Here is a 24,726-nt window from a genome sequence, read left to right as displayed (position 1 = left end):
GGTGGTGGCTCAATTATACTCGTCATACAAGATGGTCTTGCCGACGCTAGCAATTCTGCTCCTCCTGACGCGCGCGTCGTGCACGTGTTGGTCCTGAGTATTGGCGGCTGCTGCTTTAGCATCGTCGCCCCAGAAAGAGTATCCACTCTGTCCGATCTGGCTGTTGCTTGTACCCTCTTCGTAGTCCTGAGTGTAACCGTTGCTCTTGCTACCGATCGGCAGGCCGGTTCGAACATCACACTCGACACCGGCATGGTCGATGTACGTGGACTTGCTGCGTACATTAGCCGCCTTGTACAGCTCGATAATCATTCGCTGCGTCTGAAGCAGGTACGCCTCGAGCGTATCCAAGAAGCGTTTCGTCTGCAAATGCTTGCTGGAAGCACAAACCGTGATACCGTCGTCTTTGATAATGTATCCAATACCAAACCCATCTGGGACCACCGGTCCGAAACCAAACATTCGCAACGCTGGATTTCCACAATTCGAAGTGGACACGACCGTGTGATTGAGCTTGACATATCCTGCATCCGTAAAGATGGCCGGCGCCGTGGCGGATCCAGTTCCCTGATGCTTTTTCCACAAGTTGTACAGAGCATACAAGTGTCGATCGTGACCTTGACCCGACGCGCACGCTCGGCTCAACTTGGAATGCCCATCACACGCCTTTCTCAACGCATCGATCTTGTCCTCAACCTTGGCATCCGCATCGATAAACGTTTCCACAAATTTGGCCGAGTGCGGCTGTACAGTTCGGATCGCTTCCGTACGCCCATGCAAGAAAGCTTTGGTCATGGCTGGCTCGTAAGTCGTCTCGCAACGTCCGTAGAGGGTGTAGTAGGCGGCTTGGAACGCCATCTGTACGAAGGCGTCGGGCGAGAATCGATGACGAGTGATAAAGTTTTTGCCGTACCGGTCGAACTCCAACACCTCGCATTCATTTTGACAGATCAGGTCGGACAGTCGCGTCTCGCCATAACGGATGCCGTCGGCGAGTTTGGCGGTTAGATTCCATTCGAGTTTCTTGGGAGCGGTGGCTTGGTTGACATCCTGTGTACGTTGCGCGTCGGCGTCCGAAGTGGTGCCATTAGCTTTTTGACCTGCACCTTTTGCGAACGCGCTGGTCTTGGCTTTGAACAGGCTCTTGGTGGCTGAATTGATGGATTTGGCGAAACGCATGATGAGTTCGGTGTAAACATCGGCGGCGTAGCGCAACACCGTGTGACCATCAACGCCAGTGTGCTCAAAGTTGATACCTGCAGCTCCGTTGGCACAGACGATGATCTGAAGCTTATCGTACCATCGGTTGGTGCATGTTCCAGTCTGAATGCCGCGTTGAAGCTTGTAAGTGCCGCACAGCATGTTGTTGCTTAGCTCGGCGGCGTCGGCAGGTTCCGAGTCGTCCATGCAAACCACAAAGAGAGCGCTATCGACCACCTCGAGACACTTGCGGTTGTGAGCGTCTTGGCGGAGGTGCTCGCGATACATAGACCAGATAGGTCGCTTTTCAGTGGTCAAGATTCCTATGGAGCCCTTTGCGACATCTTCGAGCTTGGTTTGGTCGGCATCACGTACGATAGCTTGCAGGTTGCCGAGCATGGCGCGTTCGGTGAACAACGGACGATGTTCTTCGTCCAACGCTTCGAACCAATAGATCTGACCTTTGCGCATTACCACAATGTGACGCGATTCAGGCTCGACTTGCATTCGGCAGCCGTTGGCAGTGGGAATACGCGAGGTAGCAAACAAACGTGTGTACTGGAACATATCCAACGGAGTGCCCCTAACACTGTCTGGTTCGAGCACGCCGGTGCGCAGATCGTGGATGAAGGCCAAACTGGCGAGGATAAGGTTGGCGGTTCTCATCAACTGGTTACCACGTGTTGGCGTCGGATCGTCCTCCAAGATGAAGAAAGGGTTGAGGTTAAGCACGACTGAGTCGGAAGCTTGCAGGTAGCTCTCGTCCCAAAACTCTTCAATGTAGCTGGCCCTTGTGCTAGCATAATCTTGCAGCTGCTTCTGAAGGACAGGTCCGTCGTTCTTGAGAAAGTCCTCGACGACGGATTTGGTGGTAGCGTGCTGCTCGGCAGTTTGGAGAGGCTGAAGACTAGAAAGGTAACGCTGGCACGTCTCTTGGAGCGTGGGGATGGGAAGGTGAGGGAGCTTGGATTGACCTTGAAAAGTCTTGCCAGCTCCGATGCCTTCTTTGGCGCCTCCGTCGGCGAGAGCGGCCGACTTTGCTTCGACAGCCTGTGCATTCAAGACGGTTTTGTCCTCAGACGACGACATGAGGCCTGGCGTCATTGTGGGCAGAGTATGCGTGTGGAGGGATGAAGGTGCTCAACTGTGGGAGAGTGAAATCGAGACAGAGACAGATGGACGGACTTGGGTGTAAGGAGGGGGAATATATGTAGTGAACGCGAAGTGAAAGTGGACCAACTCGTGAGGCAAGGTGATACAATCGAAGCCGATAGATTGTGGGCTGCGGCGAGGCTTTGGCGAAGCTTTGGCGAAGCTGGTGTGGTGTTGCCGCAAAGACAGGGACGGCCTAAAGCGGAGGTGCGACTGATCGGAGATGCATGGCCGAAGTGCTCGATGGCCCTCTCAAGTTCACAGATACAAACGTCACAGTCTGCCTTGCACGTGCGCTCACTCCCTTGTCTGCTGGGCTCTTTGTGGGTTGACTTTGTGTTATGAATTTGAGTAAGTCATCGTACGTGGTTGAAGCCAACAGCAGATCCGGGATCGTTTTGCGTTTGTAATCCCTGCTCTCACCGAAAGAGGTCTGCGTTGCGGTACAGTCACGCAACCGAGAAGTACGAGCTTGGAGGGAGAGCTCAATTGCAATCGAAAAGTGGAGGCTTGAGCGGTCACATTCACGAAAAAACGAAAATAGAAATGCTCAGCTCCGCGCATCTTGCGGCAGCACAGCGCAGTCGGTTTTTACCGCAACCCAAGCGAGATTCACGATTCCTTGTTTTCGTTTCGGACTGGCGACTCACGACTGGGTCTCGGCGACTCGTGGGGAAAGAAAAAGGCCGTACGATGCCAAGGACAAGCGAGCCTCGTACGTTGACCAACTCATGGCTTATCTTGGCAACGGACACAGAGCTCGCGACTGCCTTGGTAACCTCAATGCGACAAGTTGACTGTTGTGCCAGTAGCGAGCCGGTTCCAACCTGCTTCACACACACGAAAAGACATACCGCAAAGCGATACGCTCGAGCTCACCAAGCCCGACAGGTTCGCCGGGATGTTTCGTTTGCAAACAAGAGCAGCAGCCTGTTAATCAGCGTTGGAGGCGGAGCACGCGGAGTTGCAAAAATCAACCACAGTCGTGAGATTCGCGATTCTTTTGTCCTACAGACCGTGCATCTGTTCACTTATTCACAATTCGTGATGATTGTTAAAGTGCCGAAGTGCGGGGAAAACGAGGAAGCGACCCGTGACTTGCAATTTCTGACGATCTGTGCAAGAATACCACTGACTAGCAGCGTCGCATCACATCCTCCATTCGCGTCCTTTTCCTTTCTTGTGCTTCGAGTACTTCTGGAGGCAGGCTCTGTGGCGCTTGAAACAATCAAAGTGCGTCTAGTAGTCATCTTCTCTGATAGCGGGCCGAACAGCAGAAACGTAAGAGGGCTAGATTTCTGATTGCGGCTTTGAATTTGGTGTGCAGATCCGATTCCCGATCCCATGTTCTCCAAAATCCCCGATGTCGATTCGATATATCGTTATCGCGTCCGATACACGACATGACTTTTGCAGGGCGCGCATTCTCGGTAATTCGGGATTCGTGATTGTTCAGCCCTGAACGCGCCTGCACAGCCCGCACTTACGACTGCGACATTCGTGATTCGACAGCAACACCTCCACTACGTGCTACATGCTAAGTTAGGCCAACAATCGTGCTTGTCTCTCATTCCACTCCCCGGCCTCTCTGTCCATCCATCCGCCTCGACGCCTTTCGACTCGGCTCTGCTCCATCATCTTACTTTCACTCTTTCTTCCAGCTGCATCACTTCCAGCCTGCAACTCGCGCTCCGATTCTGTATACCCAGGCTTGGAAGTGAACCGTGCATCCCCAGTCTGTTTCTTCCTCACGTCCATCCGCATCGTTTCGTGGGCCAACTGCACGAACATGCCTCGATTTGCGGTGCCAGCAGCGCCAAAATGCGCTAGATGCAACGCCTCGGTCTTCTTGGCCGAACAAGTGATCGGTCCAGCCTCAAAACCTTACCACAGGACCTGTCTCACCTGTGTCGTGTGCAACAAACGTCTTGACTCAACCTTGCTTGTCGAGCACGATGGAGAGCCGTACTGCAAGAACTGTCACAAGGAACACCTCGGCACAGGCAAAGGAGGCTTCGCCAAAGCTGTCTCGCTGAATCCAACGTCGCCCAAGTCGCCACGTTCCCCAGCGTCGAATCTGTCCCGTCCTGCTAGAAGCCCGCTTAGCACTCCTTCAAACGCGGGCGCAGCTTTCGCACAGCAACAGTTCAGCACGCCCGATACGACGCTCAGCAGAGGCTTTTCGGATTCGCCCAGACGCTCGCCTAGTCCGACCAAAATCACGCCAGGGGCGTCGCTGGTGACAAGTGAGGATCAAGTTCCTCGTATCACCATCCGTTCTCGCCCAGCAGTTGCAACCAGTCCTCTTGCATCTCCGCCTTCACCAACCAAAGCTTCTTCGTCTCTGGAACGTGCGCGTACAAGCAGCTCATCAGCTCCGATCCGGTCTATCGACGAAGCGATTGCTGCGCCTGGTATCGACATGGAGGATCCTGTAGCACGCATTCAAGCTGCAGTCGGTGGCATGAGCCTTGGCAGCACGTCTAGGACATGGTCTGCGCGACCAAACCATGGTAGCAACGAGGTGGATAGCGATACATTCGATCCTTCACCCAGCGTCTCGACCACCGCACATGTGGTACCCTCGGTCGATTACTACGACACACCCTCCCCTCCACCTGTGGCTGCTCCCAGCCGTGCAACGCGGTCGTACAAATCGCAGTACACCGAAGAACCCTCGTTTGCAGAAGACGGTACACCGATCACGATCCAAACGCGTCGCATCGCCGCCACGGACACGATCGGATCCATCCATTTCTCGGGCACGTCCAACTCCACCACTTCGCCCACGCCTGCTACCAAGGTGAATACCCAATCGCCGCTCTCGGCGATCGGCTCGTTGCCTCCGCCACGTCGACCTGATCCGAAAACGCTCACAGGTGCCTCTGGAACAGCCAAGATTGCGCCACCGCGAACGATCATCACCAAGCCACCAGCGACGAGTGGGTCAGACGAATCGCTGGGTGCACGTCGCAAGAGCGGGATCGATCGCATCGGTCTCAGCTCGAGCATCGTCGATGCGTCGGGTGGAACACCGTTGTGCGCACGCTGTGCGAGACCAGTCTATTTCGCAGAGCAGAAAGCTGCTGCGGGGAGAAAGTGGCATAGAGGCTGTTTGAGATGCGATGGCTGCAATACCACGTTGGAAAGTGGCAAGCTCGAGGAAGGCCCAGCAGAGAGGAATTCTGCTGCTCCACAGGGTGGTGCTAACGTCTGGTGTAGGATCTGCTATGCAAAGTACTTTGGCCCCAAGAATCTCGGCGTGGGCCTGTCGCTCCCCGAGACTATGCGTTGACTCTGGCTCATTGAATTGATACCCCCCCTTTGATCACGCTTCCTCACTGCTGTCTGTGCGTTTTACTCGACTGATCAACGTGTGACGTCACAAATCTGATGCTTCGACGTGCCAAGTGCACTCACAACGGCCGAATCCGGTCAAGATGAGACAGTTGCGGGTATATTTGATTCCAGTCGACCATATGTATCGTAACTTACTGCAATGCAACAGGCCAGTCTTGTCTCTTTCTCCAAACGCCGAATTGGCCGAATCTTGGGTTCATCGGGAAGACCAAGCCGTCATTGGGATGGTCTCCGAGTGGCAAGATCCAGAATAGCAGAGATGCGCCTAGCGACTGCTGGATGTTGGTTTGGAAAGCGCCTTGCTGCTTTCGGTTGCGAGAGGACGTCGCGCAAGGTTTTTCTTGCGCACCTTGACTCGTTGCATCGTTCGAGTGTTGAGTAAAGTCGACTTCATTCGATCCGCCTAACCACCAGCGATTCGCCTCGGTCGTCAATGCACCCCACTCGGCATCCCACTCTCTCACCAATTGGCGCTTCATCTTGAACCCCGCCAATCCAGCCTGCTTCTGCATGCCTACCCAGCGATCCACCAACACCCGCTCCCTCGCCTGCATCCGACTCACCGCCACATGCTCTATCGTCGTCATATTACGTCCCATCAACCACACATGTGTTCCCAACAGCGCACCCGTAAACATCAAGAACACGGCGCAGATCGGCAGCAAGGATATCAAGAACCCATCCAGCCTCCACGCCGATCCTACCTGGAGAGATTGCACACCGCGATGGAAACAGACCGCTGTGGTAACGAGCGTGTACAACTCGAGCAGTGTGACCCACAAGACAAATATAAAGAAAAAGCGCTGGTTGTGCGCCCCAACACATCCGCCCACCCATGGACAGTGGTGGTCCATCTTCAATACGCATGTTCCGCAGCGTCGGCAGTGGTGTGCACGCGGCGGTTTCACGCGTCGACAACGATGGCAGTATTGCGACGACGCCGACAGCGGTGGTGGATCGTTGGGTAGTGTTCGTCGAGGTACTGACCAGCCGGAAGCAGCTGCGTTCGTGTCGTCAGTACGAGGCGCGCCGCAAGCCGAGTCGTTGAGCATCTCTGCACCTTGTCGCACACCCTGACCTCCGGCAATCGCCGCAGCAGCAAGCGGACCGACCACATCCGGCAGTTGTGCATCCGTTGCTACATCCGATGCTTCAGCGCTAGGCATGGTCGATCGCATTTCTGCGTCCAGCTGTGCTTCCACATCGGCCGCCAAAGTGTCGGCGGCTGCCACTGCATCTTCCTCGGCGATTGTGCGTCTGTACTCATCGTACGAATGCGTAAAATCGGCAGAATCGACAGTGTGCTTTGGCTCCACCGATCCGGGTAGCACGCGCATGCTGTCGGAGGAAGCGCGATCGCCGCCGAACCTTTGCAAATCCGCATTGAAGGATGGATAGGGGAACGACAATGTGGACGATGCAGATGCGATAGCGTGTCCATCCGCAGACGATGAGGCTTGCATCGCCGCTATGTCAGAGCTTTGGTGCATGCGTCCCGAAATGGGCATGGGTTGAGCTGCACCCTCTTGATACTGCTGAGGTTGTGGTGCTGCTGAGGCTGGGCTCCACCATTGTCCTTGAGCCGCAGCAGAAGGAGGATCAGATTCGGATACATAGTCCTTGACGAGACCAGGACCTTTTGAGATAACGACTACGTATGACCACATGGTCATGAGCCAAAGAATGACGAATCCTACCAGCAGCCCAACTCCCTCTGACCTACTCCCAAGCACCGCCCCTTGAGGATTCTGCTGTATCAAACGGCTGCACAAGCGCCACACGTAGGCGAGAAAGACCCAGGATAGGATGACAAATGCCAGAGGGATGATGGCCTTGCTTGCAATCGGAGAATCCCGCTTCTCTGCGCGTTGTGCTTCTGCCTGCGCTCGGTTAAGTTCCATGCGTTCGTTGAAGCGCACCACGTTTTGCGTGCATGACTCGATGCTTTCGATGCAGCTGAGCATGCATTTAGGCGGCGGTGGCCGATCCGCGCGCTGCTGACGGCCGATGGACCGTCGGCCCACTTGCGCTGTGCTAGGGACTGGTAGAGGATCAGCGACAGACTGAGATGCAGGAGCGGTCGATGGAGGATGCGCTTTGGATTCAGCGACTGGTTCCGCGTGCTTTACAGGCCAGGCTGTCATTTTCGAGTGCGGCGATGATGCAAGAGCATCGTTGTTGTCGACGTGGGTGTGAGAAGAGGTAGATAGAACCGAGTTGGTGCGATCATCGTTGTCTGAACGAGCCAGGTTTGGCATCATATTGTTGATGGATCGCAAAATACGCCTGGATAACGAATCCGGTGTGTCGTGATACTGATAGATGAGAGGGGATGGAGCGTCGGGATTCGGTTAGTGTTGCGGATACATGATCATGGTGATAAAGTGCTGTGGAGTTGAAAGCCAGTCCTAAGCATACGTTAAGGACGCAATTGTTGCTACTCTTTCGTTGCAGATAACAACCAAGACGAAGGTCTGGTAGGCGTGCATGTGGTTGCAAGGCGAGCTGCTTTCACGTTTGGTACGTCATGAAAGCTGCACAAAAAGTCAACAGTCACGAGCACGGAGTGTTGGACTAACATTCACCATTCACGATTCGTGGTTCACGATTAGGCTGTGCGCGTGTTTTGTGTCATCACCCGAATCGCCTTCCTCCACCTCGTAAGCAGCAACCAACGGAGGTTTCGATTCATGGCTGTCGGCCGGCTCGAACAAAGACTAGACCTGAATCACGATTTGATTTTGCACGCTCCACGCTCCACGCTTTTCGCATCTGCAACACGTGTGTTAATTCGGCTGCCCTCTGCTGCCAAGAACGGATTCTGCTGCTAATCGTGAATAATCACGAATCACGAATCACGAATCACGAATCACGAATCGAATTCACGATTTTCCTAAACTTGAAACTCTCGTTTGACTTGACTTGAGCTTCTCTCTGCGCGCCGTTCAAGCTTGTGTGCGACAAAGTTACGTGCTAGGAACCTTTGTCGTTTGTCCATGCACATTCCGTGTTCCGACCCCAAGCTCATCAGCTTCGTGCGTGCAGTTTCGAGTCTTGGCCAACTGACCGTGTAGGCCGTGTAGGATATCTCGGATTATTGCCTTTCCTCGAACCACCTTACTCGATCCAAATCCATTCAGATCGCAATCGCATCACCCTTGCTAGCAGCTGACCGTGTTCGCCATCTTCGTCGCTTGCTAGCTTTGACAGGCGGCCAAGTGGCCCGGTCATTCGCAAGGCCAACTCCCTCCACACACCCGAGCTGAATCGCTCATCCGTCGTAGATTACCTTGCCATCATGTCAGGTATTCCCATGACAGTGACGGCTATCGCGGCCTTCCCAACTCGTGCACCGTTCATGGGTAATGTTTCTTCTTTGGCACCTTTCACCAATTCGACAGCTGGTCGTCACCTGTTTCATCCTCCGGACGACTTGGTGGTGATATCTGCTCGACGTGTCAACTCGATTCTTCCCTCCTTGATCACAGCATCTATGGCACTTGGCCTCGTCGTTTCAGACTGGTCGATTCATCTGCCATGGGAATGGAAGCTTCTCACCAGACGCAAAAAGTGGAAGCTCTCGCACATTGCCTACTTTGCATCGCGCATCGGTGGACTTGGCTACGCGATCACCGCCCTCCTTCACTCAACGGTAGGCAACGTGGCAGGAGGACCTGTAGAACTTGGTGCAGCGAGGTGGGACTATGCCAATTTTGCTTGTCAGGCCGATCGTCGCGCGAGCATCTTTTTCTCGCTCCTTTCCATCGGCGGCAGCACCGGTATCCTCCTGCTTCGCTGCCTTGCTCTCTATCGCTTTCACATTGTCGCCGTGATCTCGCTCGGGCTGTTGTGGCTAGCGACGCCCGCGTTTCTCATGGTCAACATCTTTGTGCTCGGCAGTCAGAGCAGACGAAACGGCATCAGCGCATGCGACCCCAGTCCTCCGCGTAAGCTGGGCAGCAACCCGATCATCTACATGATGCCCTGGTTCTTTCTGCCCGTGTTTGACTCGACCATCTTGGTGCTCTCACTGATTGGTCTTCGACGTGCTTCGCATCGACGACGCAGCTCGCCCCTCGAACGCATGTTTCGCAAGGACAACATTTTTTACTACGCCATTGTCTTTCTGTGCGTCATTCCGATCCCGATCTGGTACGTCTGCCAGCAGCGCGACGGAAGGATGATGCCGTATCTCAACCTTTACATTGGACTCTCTAGCATTTTGTCGTGCCGCATGTTTATTAACCTGTGGAAGGCGATTGGCAGGGAGTTGGCGTTGGCACATACGTTTAGCAGCAACGTGCACGATCAGTATCGCATCGACACGACCAGTATGGAGCAGGCCACCGCAGGTTTGGTGGCTTCGCACGTCAGTCTGCCCACCTCTGCAGCGAATCCACTGCAGCCATGCGGGGCTGAATCGATAACAAAGCTTCCTTCTCGCGCCGAAAGCAGCACGAATGGTGTTGGTGTCTTGGCAGTCAGCGAAAAGGCACGATCGTCGCCTACCACCTTGGATGTCAAGACGAGCTTGGTCGACTCGGATGTAGTCTCGACTACACAGAGTGTCTACGAGACAAGGCTACGCAGGATCGTACCAGATTGGACCGATGTAGACCCCAACCTCGCTTTCAGCTTGAACGGCGATTTTTACGGTGATGCCAACTCGATATCGTACGATTACCAGTCGAGAGGCATGCACTCGACACCGTAGTGAGCGCAGCGCATTGCATCATCTGCGGTTTCCTTTCTCTTTCGTGTTCCATGTATCATTAATGTTTATGGTGTTTGATATAGCGACTTATCTTGATTCCTGTGCTCGAGTATGGCTCTGTCTGACAATATCGATCAGATTCGAGAGGCTCGTTATGGTGCTTGCCGTCACATGATCGCGCTCGGATTGGCTATCGCGATTTCTGCTGATTTGCTCGTATGGCTGGTTGCTCTGGATCGTGGAGGGACGTTGCAGCCACGCAGCTTGCAGGCCAGCATCGGTGGCGCCCCAAAAGTCTTCGTGCAGCTGGTCGCCCACGTATAGAACGTGGGCGGGTTCGATCGTGTTGGAGCTAGATGAAGCTCGACGGATAGCAGCGTGGAAAAAGTGTGCATGTGGCTTGGCACATTTTTCCAAGTAGGACAGCGTTGGTGGCGCCGTTGTGGCGTGGTGGTCGAGTTGCAGCACTCGATCTAGATTGAAGCTCTTAAGCACGGAAAGGATGCGAGAATCGCTGTTGGTGGCAAGCGCTAGGGTGATGGCGGCATGATTGCCGAGGCGGAGCTGCGAGAGCTGTTGCAGGGTGGGAAGCACGTCGTTGAACAAATGGTACGCCTCACTGGTGCTGAAGCGAGTGACGAGGCGCTGGCAAAGTGATTCGATCGAGTCGCTGTACTGGTCTGTGGTGACATGCGGGTGGAGACCAGCAGCAAATGTGCGCTGGATGACGAGCCTCCACCATTCGTCGGGAGAAGCGATGTTGGTCTCCAGACCGTAGTTGGGATGTTGGATCGAGGTGGTGCGAAAAGCCTGCTTGAAGGCCGCCTTGACGTCGTTATCCGCAACTCGCAGACCGTGCTCTCTGGCAACGGCAGCGTATTGCAGGTGAGGAGCGCTTCGTGGTGTCACGAGCGTATCAAAGGCATCCAGCAGCACCAAACGAATAGGCGCCAATGTCGGGAATCTTGTCATGAGGCTATCAACATCAGTGCGATCAGTGCGACGGGTCTACTGGCGGGCCTATCTGGACAATCGCGTGCACGTCGAGGCGTGTGATGAACGATGTCGATGAGGAAACTTCCGTGTAGTGTCTGACAACATTCGTCATTCACGAATCGCTCATCGGAAGACGGCCAAAAACCCACCAACGCCTGTCAGTGAAAGCTCATCTTGCCGAAAAGGGGCGGGCGAATTCGCTCGTGTCATGCAACCAACGAACATCGAGTTCCGCCGTGCGGCGTGATTCTACCCAAAGACAGATATGCGACGCTCGCCAATGTTCTTGCCGTTGCGTAAGCTCTGGCGTTGCACCACTTTCGGCATGACAGTCACCCAGTGATTCTGTGACTCGAGCCTAAGCTATACATTCGAAGTCGACTGTTGCGCAATCTTGATTCAGATTGCCGTCCCACGTTTCCGCACCAACCAACCACGGGCGCAGCACAGTCGGGTCAGGTAGATGGTGCACCTCGCCTAGTGGAGAACGCCGATCGCTTGGAGCGTTTAGCGGCGCTTTCTTCTGACCTGCAACTTAGCTGTGTGGACGCCATCATCCAACGTCTGCGCTTCTCGTTCCATTTTCTGAGCCGCCGCAATCCCTGGACCGGCCTTTGCCAATCCTCCCCCAAGCTTTCGGTGCTTCCTTTCATACTTGCTGCGCTTCTCACGCCACTCGGATCAGTTCTCTGTCCACCACCAAACCTTTTCGCAATCACATTGCGCATACTCTCACCGAGCACAACCCGCGCTTTCGATCTGCCTCTTGCCGCACTTGTCCGATGAGTTCTTCGCCGTGGTGTCCGCTGAAACAGCTGCCTTCACAGCGCGATGCACATCTTGTTCACATCTTTCTCGACTTCGCCACTCGCGTCTAGAAAAGCAAGCTGATCCGACTACCATCTGCTGACCGTCGCTCGACTCCACTCCTTCCGTCTCAAAGAAAGCTTATAACCGTGCTCGCTCCACTCCTCGTCAAAACCATGCCTGTTCCTCCCATCATGGACAGCGCAAGTCTCCTTGCTCCTTTCGAGCATCGATGGAGCGTTAACGCCCTCATCGATGACGTGCTCGAGGTTGGCCGCGACCTGGTGTGCGTCTCGTTCATCAGGTCTACCGAGCCTTTCGAGTGGCAGCACGTCACAGGTGCACAGCTCGATCAATGTCTCCGCGCTGCAACTGCGTACTATGCTAAGCACGTTGGCGTCAGACGTCCTGGCCAGCCGTGCAGGCAGATCGGTCTGCTTTCCGACTCCACATTCGACCTGCTCATCACCCAGATGGCCATGATCCGTCTCGGTTACGGCGTGGTACTCATCTCGCCCAACAACTCGGTGCCCGCGATCGTCCATCTCCTCAAAGCCACCAAGTCCACCAATCTCATCTTTAGCACAGACAAGCACGACGACGCCAGGCAGGCTCACGAGCTGCTGCTGCAGGAACAGGATAGCAAGCTCGAGATTGTTCAGCTCTACCTCGTCCAAGAGGCGATTCGGCTCGACCAGCTGCCACCGCCAACGACCAAGAAGGATCCTTTCCAGCCACAGGTCTCGTACCAGCAGCAGGCACAAGAAGCTGCTTTCACTTTGCACTCCAGCGGCAGCACTGGCTTTCCCAAGCCCTATACCTATACCCACCAAACTTACCTCGTCATCGTTGCCGACTACATGCCCTACGATGCATTGTGCACCGCCCCTATTTACCATGGCTTCGCTTGTGCTGTCGCCTGGAGGCAGTTCATTCACCACCGTCGACTTTACCTGTACTCCGGCACCATCCGTCATGACCTTATCACCCAAGCCGTCCGTAACAGCACGATCGAGATCATCTACGCCGTACCGTTCACATTCAAGATGTTGAGCGAACACAACGACAGTCTGGAGACGTTACGTGCCGCTAAGATCTGCTGCTACAGTGGCGCACCCTGTCCCATCGAGGTCGGCGACATGCTCGTGGCTAATGGCGTCAACCTGGTCGCCTTCCTTGGCGCAACCGAGGTAGGCCAGATCATGGACAGCATTCGCGACTTTGCCATTGACAAGGGCTGGAACGTGATGCGTCCCAGCTCGCGCGTCGCTCCTTATCTCAAGTTCGAAAACGTCGGAACCACCGAGGATGGCCCCTATGAGATGGTCTGCATCCAAGGCTGGAAAGGTCTCTCCAAGGTCAACCGTCCTGATGGCAGCTATGCAAGTGGCGATCACTACCGCATTGTCCGCAACGACGACGGCAGCATTCGAGGATACGTATACCTCGGAAGGGGAGACGACACGCTTGTTCATCTGAATGGCGAAAAGACGAATCCGGTGCCCATGGAGCAAAGCATCCGATCGTCTCCCCTCCTGCGCGATTGTCTCGTCTTCGGTGCTGGACAGCCTTGTACCGGCGCCCTCATTATTCCGTACGAGCATACTTGGCAGGCATACGCAGCCTTGTCCGAAACGGATCGACAGGCGGCGCTCAAAAAGCAGTTTCAGCCATTGCTCAACGAGCTCAATTCTCGGTGCGCCTCTCACTCGCGCCTCGTCCCAGAGATGATTCTCTTCCTCGACCCCACCGCGCGCTTACCTTTGGCTGACAAGGGAAGTGTTAAACGTACTCCTGCCAACTCTCTCTTCGCACACCAAATCACGCAGCTGTACACCGAGTTCGACCTCGGAACGTCGACCCCCGACGACGAAAAGGCAATTATTACATCGCAATCACAGCTCAAGAAGCTGGTGCAGAGCATTCTGGAACGCTTTATTAATCTGACGCTGGACGGAAAGGAGGACGTCGATCTCCCCAGCCTCGGCGTTGATTCGGTCATGGACAGTCAGATCCGCAGTCAGATCCATCGTTCTGTTCGCATGCAACGCCCTCTCCCCAACACGGTCGTCTTCCAGCATCCAACTCTCAATAAGCTTACAGCGGCGGTGTACCAACAGATTCAAGGAGCAAATACAAATGGTGCAGCGACAGAAGCCACGAATAAACAGCAAGATGACATGACCCTGCTACTACTCGAAAAGTATCGAGCTCAACTCAAGGTCCGAGATTCAAACTTGTCCGATCGAGCGCCACGGGGTGACAAGGAGATCGTAGTGTTAACCGGGGCCACGGGCTCTCTTGGTGCACACATCCTCGACCAACTTGTTCGCAAAGACACGGTGGTCAAGGTCGTCTGCCTCAACCGTGCGGCTGATCATGCAGAAGCGGGCAAGCGCACAGACAAATCGCTAAGCGCACGCGGGCTGGCGCCTTTAAAGGGCCGCAGCGGTGCACAAGTCGTTTCGCTGGCTGCCGACATCAGCAAGCATAATCTTGGCTTGGCGCAGCAAGAGTACGACGAGCTTGCCAACAGCGTCACCTGCGTGATCCACAACGGATGGCCGGTCAACTTTGTCATGTCGATCGACTCTTTCGAGAATGTTCTCCACGGCACGGTTCAGCTCATAAACCTGGCAGGACAGAGCACCGCTTGCCGCTCGCCCCGCTTCGTATTCTCCTCGTCTATCTCTGTCGCGATCAACAGCTCTGAGGCGATGATCCCCGAGAAGATTTTCGACCACCTAGACTACACTTGTGGTCTGGGCTATGCACGCTCAAAATGGATCGTTGAGAACCTGTGTCGCGACGCAGAAACGCTCGTCGGAGGCGATTTCCGATCGGTGGTGATGCGCATCGGTCAGATGGCTGGCGACAGGTCGATGGGGATCTGGAACGAGACCGAAGCAGTGCCACTGATGATCAGGAGTGCTCAGACGATCGGATGCCTTCCCGAAGAGCATGACGATCTGTACTGGATTCCTGTCGACGTTGTGGGTCTAATAGCAGCTCAGCTCACTTCCGCGAGCTTATCGAGCCACTGCGAGCTGGTCCACGTTCTCAGCGAAGACGCAATGCCTTGGAAGACAGCAATTGCAACGCTTGCTGAAGCGCGAAATCTTGGCCAAACTTTTAATCTCGTTTCGTACGCAGAGTGGCTGGAGCGGCTGGATCGCTCGGATCGCAACCCCTCGCGCAACCCCACGATCAAGTTGTTGGAGCATTATCGCGCCATGCAGCGCGACCCGCAGCGCACCTGTACAAAAGTTGGCAAGTTCGACACAACCAACCTCAGGACGATCCTGGCTTCATCTTCGGAGAACCAGCGGATCCTCGAGGGGCTGACAGCTTATCGGCCCGAGTGTCTGAGCCGCACCGTAGCGCTGTGGAAATCTTCAGACTTCCTACGCTAGCGTGATAACCCACTCCTGGGTTCTCCCACTGGCTTCATCTCGATGTCCCATCTTTCTTGTCCAGCTTTTTTTCGTCTGTGCTGAAATTGCCAGCTGCTCCTGCAACATGTACAGTCTCTGCGGGTGCTTCTGTCAAATCTTGAGTGAGAAACAACGTCCCGAGCTGACACAAGTTTCAATCCTCGCTAGACTGCCAGACTCCAGCCGATGGTGTACATTCCATGAATCCAACTTGTGGGTGACCGGTGGGTTGCTCTGGCGTGCTACTATGTGGGGTCAAGCCTGGCAACCACTCTTCAGCGTTAGCGTGTGCTGCTGGCGTGCCGTTCTCGAGCTATGCTGTATCTACCCTCTGCAACAAATGAAGCTGCGTAAATATTCGTCGCCACTTGGATACTCGGTAATGAAGTCTTGACGTGTCCGCCTGGGTTGGCGGTGGGACTCGATATACGGTGCTGAGCAGCCGACGTGCATTCACATGGGGCTTGACCCATCACAGTAGTACATATAAGCAGACGTCGATCCTTTATCGTCCCAGCTTCGACCATCAAACTTCCCCCCTCCTGATTGATCGTTTGATTTCTCAGGTATTCCCCCTCATCATGAAGCTTTTCTTCGCGGCTTTGGCCGCAGCGCTTGTTGCATCTGTTCATGGTACGTGTCTCGGTGACGAAAATATATATGACAACATCTGATGACCCAGACTGATCATGATCGGACGTCTTTTTCCACACCTTTCTCACCTGTAGGTGCCACTCTGCCTCAGAAGATGCAGCCTGATTCCGGGCCTACAATGGATGAGCCCAACATTGCAGGCTTAAAGGTGCGAAAAGGTCCTCAGGTTACAGATGCCACTGGTGCTCAGCTCAAGGGTGCCCTAACCCTACAGCTCGGCACAAAGGAAAAGGCAAAGTGTATCTACGACATGAACACTTTTGTCGAGTCCAACCTCAATTACGGCAGCGATGGTGGCCTTTACGCCGAGATGATCCGCAATCGCGCCTTCCAGTCTCCCGCCGACGGTGTGTTTGGCGTTGGCGCCAACGACACGATTGGCAGTGGTTCCTTGACTGCCTGGCAGCCTGTGGGTGACTCGAAGCTCGATCTCGACGGTGACAAGCCGCTATCCGCAGCGCTTCCCAAGTCGGCCAAGATCACCTGCGACAGCAAGAAGGGAGACCTTTGCGGTATCAAGAACCTTGGCTTTTTCGGCCTCCCTGTCCAAGCCGGGGAGACCTACAACGCTAGCTTCTACATCCGTGCCGAAAAACCTGGCAAGATGCGTCTCAAGTACGGTCTGTACAGCGTCGATCTGACGGAGACTTGGGCTCAGCAGGATTCATTCGTCGAGATTGGCACGCAATGGACACCCGTTCATCAGGTGCTCAAGCCAATCAAGGGTGCCCCTGACATCAACAACGTTTTCGCCATTCAGACTAACTGCGAGATCGGTACTTTCCACGTCAACCTCGTCAGTCTCTTCCCCACCACCTTCGAGGGCACCGTTGCTAGAAAGGATGTGGCTCAAAAGATGCTCAAGTTCAAGCCCAAGGCGGTCCGCTGGCCGGGTGGAAACGACCTGGTCGGTCACACCATCGCTTCGCGCTTCCAGTGGAACAACACCATCGGTCCTCTGGTCGACCGACCTGGACGTCTTGGCAACTGGGCCGGCTGGAACACTGATGGCCTTGGTGTCATCGAGATGTACAACTTTATTCAGAAGATCGGTGCGCGTCTCATCGTTGGTCTCTGGGCTGGCGTCGACGCCAACGGCAACTCAGTGCCTCTCAAAGACCTTGGCCCTTACATCCAGCAGCAAGTTGATTTTGTCCACTTCCTCCTCGACACTGAGGGCAAGTTCGCCGATCTTCGAGTCAAGAGCGGAGGTCCCAAGGAGCCTTATGACGTTCAGGCCTTCCTCATTGGCAATGAAGGTGGACTCAACCCTGCCGTCAAGTACCAGACGCGTTTCGACATGATCACCAACCAGCTCAAGAAGGAGTTTGCCAACCACAAGGGCTTTGACGAGATTGATCTGATCGCTTCTGCGGCTGTTGTCGTGCCCACCGGCTACAAGTACCGTGTCGACCTGCTCAACCAGCCCATCTACGGTACACCTGCCGACTTTGTTCAGAGGTACCACATGTATGACACTGCTTCGCGTACCAACAACACCATCTTCTACAACATGGAGTTTGCCGTCATCAACTCGGGCATGGAGGCCGACGACAACATCTGGTTCGGTCCCGGCCGACTCCACCACAGTATCTTGCAGGGATCTCTGGCCGAGTCCATCTTTATCTTGGGCATGGAGAACAACTGTGACATTGTTCGTGGCGCCGCTTATGCTCCTGAGCTTTCCAACGAGTCGGACAACCGTGCTTCTCAGTCGACCCCAGGCATGCTCGAGTTCGACACTACCAAGGTCGTCGGTTCCACCTCGTGGTTGATGCAGAGTCTGATCAGTGCTAACCGCATTAGCCAGAGCCTGCCCGTCACCAACAGCAAGCAGCTCCAAGATGCCGACATCTACGTCTCTGCCGGTGCCGATGAGCAGGGTCAGATCGTGATCAAAATTGTCAACTACAGTGAAAAGAGGGTGCCCTTCAACATCAACACTGGTGTTCAGGTTGCTTCTCCTAGCTGTTGGCAGGTGGCCGGTCAGGGTCCCTTGGACTCGAACACCCTCGAGAAGCAGCCTATCAAGACACAAGGCTGCGATGCCAACGCTTCGGGCTCTTACGTGTCGGTCGACCTGCAGAAGTGGTCGTTGACTGTCATCAAGACTCCTGCGTCCAAGGTTGCTTGAAAGCGTATCGCATTGCATCGACCCTCAACAGCCTCTTCTTTTCCCTCTTTTCTTTCTGAAGCGACTGTTTGTGCGCTTCCTCAGTTCCATTTCGCATTTCAAATATCTCGCTTCATGCTATAGCTGAAACAATGATATTACTTTCTTTATCTCGTCCATCGTGCCAATGTGTGTGATGTGACCAATGAGGAAAAGGTGAGGCGTGATGTTGAAGAGTTTTTAGGGCTTCACAAAGAAGTCAAAAATCGTGAATGGACTGCGCTCGGGCCTTTTAAATTTCCACTCCAGTTGGTTGGACCCTGAAACGATGAAACGAGACCAAGTCCAACTCAATACTTTGCTCCTCTCTCTTTGAACACTACCATCAGCAATAACGGTAGCAGATCACTATCGTGCCTCATCACTTGTACATCCTGTCTTGGTAGCGATGAGCAGAGATACAGGCCGCCGCTTCTACCCAGTTGCGCTGGAACCATCTGTTTCTGCTTCTCTCGGAGCAGCTTCACACTCTGGACCTGGCGACGCAAGTGCCCGCTCATCTCTTCCTAGCTATGTGGCCTTGAACTTCAACTTCAAGCCAGATTCTACCATCGACTGCAAAAGGGGAGCCCTGTTCCAGCCTGGTCCAAGCCGCAACGTCAATGCTGACTGGCAACTGGAGCTTGAGTCGACAGAAATGGTAGGCGAATCTGGCTCCAGCTCTACAACAGATAACATCAGTGCATCAAAGAAGAAGCATGCACATGTTTTCACTGGGCCACAAACTCTTGCCAAAGCATACGACCTTGTTCTAGTATGGGACGAAACAGCTAGGATCTACCGTATGGACCGTATCGCTTCCACCTTTTCGCTCAAGTACGAACGATCAAAGACAACTCTCAGCACAAACGGTCAGGACGTGTGGAAGAGTGATGCGGTGAAACCAAGCAAGCGCTCGATCTCTGGTGGCTCAGATATACGTCCAGCTGCTGAATGGCAAGAGGGGACAGGTCGAACAGCTAGCACCCATAATCCGGATTCCAATAGTCACTCAGTCGAGGCAACGCCGACTCTTTCCAACGGTAGGAAACCAGGAGAGCTGAAGTTGCGGAGTAAGGCAAGTCCCATTGTGGCGCCGGTGCGACGGTCTTCCCGTTTCAGCTTGGCAGTGGAGATGGAGGAATTCGACGATCACTCCGAGTCGCCTGCGGAGACCTCAAAGGCGTCGGCGAACAGGTCAAAGCGCAGCCATACGTCACAGGAGACCGAAGTGCGTAACAAGGAAGAAAGCAAGAAGGTCAAGCTGCCAGCCTCGGCCATCAAGGATCTCGGCGTGAGCGATGAGCCTGCCGCCGGGCTGCGTCGAAGTCGGCGTCGTTCCAGTCAGGCTCAAGGCGATGCGCAATCCTCTCCTCATGACCATTCCGCGGCAGAAGGGCTGTCCTCCACAGTCAAAACAGACGCAGCTAAGAGTGCAGACGGGGACGACGATGAACTGGCGCTGGAGTTGGAGCGCGAGTTGCAACGCGAACTCGAAGTCGAGATGCAAGACGCCAATGAGGCGGAACAACAGGCGCGTTCAAGTGAGGATTCTACCATCAAGGTGGCAAAGTCAACATCGAACCGATCCCTCTCTCCAGTCTCTAGACTCAAGCGCGGAGAAATGCGAATGAAGATAAGCACGCCGAAGGCACACAGCCCTGAATTAGACAACACGCCTGGCTACCCGTCGTCGTCACGATCGGAAGCTTTCAAACGGTCCATCTCGCCGTCGACAGGGCGTTCGAGTCCTACTGATGCCGGACACGCGTCCAACTCGGCGTCCATCGGTCTGGGCTTGCACCTGACAGGAGTCGGCATCACACCTACAGCGTCACCAAGTCTGGACGTAGACAGCCCTGTCGACCCGTCCAAATCACCTCTCGCATTCGAGATAGCCGCAGCGCCGGCGCCGGCATCCAAAGCATCAAGCAAAGACGATGAAGCGGAAGAAGGAGAAGAAGAAGACGACGACGATGATCTGCAGGACTTTGCAGCTGAGCTCGACCTGAGTCTAGCCGAAGTCCCGGATGCATCTTGCTTAGTTCCGCCGACTGTCGTGGAGAAGAGGCGAAGCTCCCGAGCCTCCACTGCAGCTCAGAGCACAGCGGGTGCAGGAACGAGGCAGGTTCGCAAAGCGTATGGACTGGGTGGGCCACGTCAGGAAGAGGAAGAGCTAGAGGACAGTGATTGAGCTCCACACAGAGGCGTTGGATCTTGTTCTTTTCTTGTGTTGGCCTGTAGGCATGATAGACGCTGATAGGCCTCACGATTCACGATTGACGATTGAGCGAGGTGCTTGACAATTACACGAGTGAATCTGTGCATTTCATGAAAAGTTGATTCATGCTCACTGATCCAGACTGTATCGGGAAGATTTTGCGGAAGAGTCACATGGTTAGCTGGATTTTTCTCTGGGACGCCGGCTAGGAGACTGGAAAAGTTTCCGAGTCAATCACGAACATAGCTAAGTGTGGGCAGAGAAGCAGAGTGAAGCAAGGACCCTTAACGCAAGTGGATGTTTCCCTTCGCACCTCCATCGTCGCGTCCCGCTCGACTCGACTCGATCTTGCACAGCCCTTATCGCAGACGCAGTGTGCCTCTACTGTCGGTGGTGATGGTCGGCGCGGTGGAATCCTAGATCCGATGCCAGCAGAAGTGCATGCTGCAACAACGCTTTCGGGACAGGCTGACGTTTACTCGTCGTCTGCGTCCAAGTCAGATGATTTCAACATGCAAGCAACACCAGCGAAAGCAGCAGCCATAGGTAGAAGCAGCGGAAAGCAAGGAAGCGCTTCTTGTGCTCCTGAAACCTCTGGATGCTCACCAAGCAGCACAACGAGTCGCCAAGCTGACCACGATCGAAAGCCTGACAGCGAAGCAAAGGTGCTCAAGGAGAGCGACAAGAGCAAAGACAAACAACGCGAGACTCGTCTGCCGGCATGCGAAGCATGCAGAACTCGCAAAGTCAAATGCGATGCGCTGCTACCGGCTTGTACGCCCTGTCAGAAGTCAGGCCGTGAGTGCTTTGGTCGCGACAAGGCGCCCAACGTTTCCCGCGGCCTCGTGTACGAGTTACAGCAGAAGGTAAAGGATCTCGAGGGCCGACTTGCTCTGGCGTCATCGGGGCTCGCTTTCAGTGGCTCGTCGAACGCCCATGCTGATGCTGGCAGCGACCATGCCAGTGCGAGTGGCAGTCGAAGCTCTCGTTTTGAAAACCCTCCTGCAAAACGTCCAAGGCGTGGCCGAAACGGACGACCAAGCTTGAACAATGACACACAAAGCGACGAAAGTGACGAGGGCTCGACATCATCATCGTCATCAGCAGCAGCAACAACAGCATCAGATAGCACGTCTTCCTCACCAAATCCGACGGATCCTTCGCCTAATGACTTTATCCAACAAACCAGCACGATTCTCGAGAGTCTGTCCTCGGATCTCGCTGGATCTGCTCATCGGCATGCACAACAAACCTCGGACAAATCTTCGACACAGATGCTGGACAATGACGAAGCTTGCGTGCTCGCAGCTCTTACTAGACATCACAAAGATCGCACAAAGTCGCCGCATAGGCTCAAGCGCCGATCGTCGTCCAATGCGTCCAAGTATCGAGACGAGGCGAGCTCGTACTTTTCGGCTTCGTCGTCGCGGCTCAAAGATGCATCGACGTCACATCACTTGAAATCGAGATCGCGTCCAGGCCGCATGGGAACCATCTCGACGTACGAGCGTACGTTTTTCGATCGACTCATTGCAAGGTACCTCACCTACATGAACACGTCGCTTTCCGTGATCAACGAAGTGCGAATGTGGGAGATCGCAGCGATGGTGTATCAGGACGATGAGCGATCACGTATGGGCGCGCTGTCCATGGGATCGCACAATAGCATGGCTCCGCCGCCACTACCGCCTTCGCCCGCGATTGATCGCATGACGCTGTCGAGGCATCGATATGTGGTTCTCATGTCGTTGGCCATCGCATTGGCGTCTCTCGGCCGCTCACACAACTTCAGCCCCGAACTGCGTCGGCTCGGACATCAATACTGGGCGGAAGCGCAGGCGCTCTACCCCGTCGTGTTCCGGATCAACGATCTGGGCAAGTTGCGTGCTTCGTTGCTGCAGCTGCAGTACGCCCTTCTCGTGCCGACGTCTGGCAGCGTGTGGGAGCTGAGTGGTGCTGCGATGCGGCTTGTCACAGAACTCAATCTGCAAGTGGATCGGGAATACGATACCGCCGCTAACGCGCCTTTCACGCAGGAAACCATCGATATGCGCCGGAGATTGTTCTGGACAACGTACTGTCTGGATCGGAGCTTGGCAGTGGCGCTCGCACGACCTCCGGGTCTGTCGGATGCTTGGATTCATGTTCAGCTGCCCAGCTTGGTGTCCGACGCTGAACTGGTGCGTTCACACAGCGAGGCAAGCGATTCGATACAGTCGGGCCAGGCGCGGACGGATGCGCAGAAAGACATCTTTCGTGCTCACATCAACCTGCGACGCATCCAGTCCGAAATTCTGTGTCGGCTTCACAGTGTCAATCCACGCGATTATTCGCTCGACAACGACGGTGTTCACGCTTGCCAATCGCCTCGGGATCGGCCGTCGCTTGCGTTGGTGATGGAGGTAGGACCTCCGACGCCCAATGTTGAGTGGCAGACACGCATGATGGATAAGCTGGTCGAGTGGAGATCCGAATACGACCGTATACGCTTCGCTACTCCTTGCGTCGAAAAACGTCAGCTGAACGAAGGTGTCAGCTCGACCGCTTCGCCGTTCATCACACGCGACTGGATCGACCTGAACCACAACCTGACCATCTCGTTGCTCTTCCGTCCTTCGCCCAACAATCCTCGTCCCGACTCGTTCGGTCTGCAACAAGCATTCATGGCGTCTGGCCGCGCCATGAAGATCTACAAGAGCATGCATCGTAGCTGCACGATCAACTTTCCCTGGCTTGCCACGCATCATCTGTTCATCTCGGGTCTGACGCATCTCAATGCCTTGGAGAAGCTGACGCGGACAGGCGTCGCGAGTCCAAGCCCGGTAGTGGAGGTGGTGTTCAATGTGCAGAGTTGCGCTTCGACGTTGGAAGCGCTTACAACAAGGGATGGTGGATATGGAACGAGGATCAGAGATACATTTGATGCTGCGGCTTCGGCAGTGTTGAGGTCGGTGCTGGAGCCTACAGGCGCTGGCAAGTCTGCGGACACGACGGCTGGATCCGAGCTGGCATCGTCGGTGGAAGATCTCATGCGCGGATCGGCTGCGAGTTCGATGGCAAGGCATGTACATGCAACTCTCGGCGAGACGAGACGTGCTTCGAGCCATCAGGAAGCGCTGCTGCATGTGGCGCAGCAACAGCACCATCCCACATGGCTGTCGGATTCGACGTGGAACTCGATCAACGCGCTCGAGGCTGCACCTCCTCCTGGGTCGACCATCTTTGTCGCTGCTCCGCCGAGGACGGCGCGATTCGGCACTCCTGGGCACAGCTTGGTGCCTACGCTGAGCGAACGCACAACGCAGACAACACGCATGCAGGGCGCAGTGACCAACTCGACGTTAGGTGCACTTGAGCCTGGCGTCGCGCATACCTCGCCGAGAGCATTTGGCATACACGCACCGTATGCATCTGGTCTCTCGACGAGTATTCCATTTGGCAACAGCGACGCTTTGCATGTTGACAGCGGCGCGACGAGCTTGGTTGCGGACACGAAATCGAAAGACAACGCCACACTTTGCACTGTTGAGACGGGCTCGGCAGATCGGACCTCGACGTCAACGTTCGGGTTCCACAATTGGCTCCTCCAGCCGTACGAAGGTGGAGCCGACGTTGGCGAGATCAACGTCGCTCCTGGCGTCACTAGCACTGCGTTCGGCACTGCGGAAAACGCGTTGGCGTTCACTTCGTCGGCGTCGTCGTACGCCGGTGTGCTCCCGTTTTCGTCCGTCTACCCCGACACAGATGCCGTGGCGGGACAGCAGCCTAGGCCGACTACGGGAGACGCAGAAAAGATGACGCACACCGAAGCTTTGGCTTGGCTGGATATCCTGTCCATGATGCCGCCCACGGCTGCGCCCGCGGCTGCGGGCGCCAAGGCGTCGCCCAGTGCCGGCACACGCCGTGCCAAACGATGAGGTGCATGCACACATGCGTTCAATGCTCAGTCTTTGTCTAGTGATACGATGGGTGCGAAAGCGTGTGCATTCAGTCGAGTGTGTGAGTGGTCGAGCATCATGTGGACTTGTCGTGCCAA

General features: G+C 55.0%; 9 protein-coding genes across 9 annotated transcripts; 6 read left to right on the top strand and 3 right to left on the bottom strand.

Moving 5' to 3' along the window:
* Positions 1–9: 9 nt before the first annotated feature.
* Positions 10–2,304, bottom strand: UMAG_01835 (uncharacterized protein; the record flags this gene model as incomplete). The annotated part of the gene is made up of 1 exon (XM_011389478.1): positions 10–2,304. The coding sequence occupies one exon, from the start codon at positions 2,302–2,304 to the stop codon at positions 10–12; it is 2,295 nt and encodes a 764-aa protein (XP_011387780.1).
* Positions 2,305–4,141: 1,837 nt separating this feature from the next.
* Positions 4,142–5,647, top strand: UMAG_01834 (uncharacterized protein; the record flags this gene model as incomplete). The annotated part of the gene is made up of 1 exon (XM_011389477.1): positions 4,142–5,647. The coding sequence occupies one exon, from the start codon at positions 4,142–4,144 to the stop codon at positions 5,645–5,647; it is 1,506 nt and encodes a 501-aa protein (XP_011387779.1).
* Positions 5,648–5,843: 196 nt separating this feature from the next.
* UMAG_01833 (uncharacterized protein) lies at positions 5,844–7,973 on the bottom strand (the record flags this gene model as incomplete). The annotated part of the gene is made up of 1 exon (XM_011389476.1): positions 5,844–7,973. One exon carries the CDS (start codon positions 7,971–7,973, stop codon positions 5,844–5,846), a length of 2,130 nt encoding a protein of 709 aa, XP_011387778.1.
* A 1,037-nt stretch (positions 7,974–9,010) lies between these two features.
* On the top strand, positions 9,011–10,426 carry UMAG_01832 (uncharacterized protein; the record flags this gene model as incomplete). Its single annotated transcript, XM_011389475.1, has 1 exon — positions 9,011–10,426. The coding sequence occupies one exon, from the start codon at positions 9,011–9,013 to the stop codon at positions 10,424–10,426; it is 1,416 nt and encodes a 471-aa protein (XP_011387777.1).
* Positions 10,427–10,513: 87 nt separating this feature from the next.
* On the bottom strand, positions 10,514–11,398 carry UMAG_01831 (uncharacterized protein; the record flags this gene model as incomplete). Its single annotated transcript, XM_011389474.1, has 1 exon — positions 10,514–11,398. One exon carries the CDS (start codon positions 11,396–11,398, stop codon positions 10,514–10,516), a length of 885 nt encoding a protein of 294 aa, XP_011387776.1.
* Positions 11,399–12,405: 1,007 nt separating this feature from the next.
* UMAG_01830 (uncharacterized protein) lies at positions 12,406–15,642 on the top strand (the record flags this gene model as incomplete). Its single annotated transcript, XM_011389473.1, has 1 exon — positions 12,406–15,642. The coding sequence occupies one exon, from the start codon at positions 12,406–12,408 to the stop codon at positions 15,640–15,642; it is 3,237 nt and encodes a 1,078-aa protein (XP_011387775.1).
* A 602-nt stretch (positions 15,643–16,244) lies between these two features.
* Positions 16,245–18,451, top strand: afu1 (arabinofuranosidase 1; the record flags this gene model as incomplete). Its single annotated transcript, XM_011389472.1, has 2 exons — positions 16,245–16,296; positions 16,392–18,451. 2 exons carry the CDS (start codon positions 16,245–16,247, stop codon positions 18,449–18,451), a joined length of 2,112 nt encoding a protein of 703 aa, XP_011387774.1.
* A 427-nt stretch (positions 18,452–18,878) lies between these two features.
* Positions 18,879–20,663, top strand: UMAG_12168 (uncharacterized protein; the record flags this gene model as incomplete). Its single annotated transcript, XM_011389828.1, has 1 exon — positions 18,879–20,663. One exon carries the CDS (start codon positions 18,879–18,881, stop codon positions 20,661–20,663), a length of 1,785 nt encoding a protein of 594 aa, XP_011388130.1.
* A 452-nt stretch (positions 20,664–21,115) lies between these two features.
* On the top strand, positions 21,116–24,607 carry UMAG_12167 (uncharacterized protein; the record flags this gene model as incomplete). The annotated part of the gene is made up of 1 exon (XM_011389827.1): positions 21,116–24,607. One exon carries the CDS (start codon positions 21,116–21,118, stop codon positions 24,605–24,607), a length of 3,492 nt encoding a protein of 1,163 aa, XP_011388129.1.
* Between the last annotated feature and the right edge of the window lie 119 nt (positions 24,608–24,726).

The sequence above is a fragment of the Mycosarcoma maydis genome, chromosome 3 (genome assembly GCF_000328475.2).
Source record: "Mycosarcoma maydis chromosome 3, whole genome shotgun sequence".
NCBI classification, from domain to species: Eukaryota; Fungi; Basidiomycota; class Ustilaginomycetes; order Ustilaginales; genus Mycosarcoma; species Mycosarcoma maydis.
This window is presented reverse-complemented; position numbering and strand designations above follow the sequence as displayed.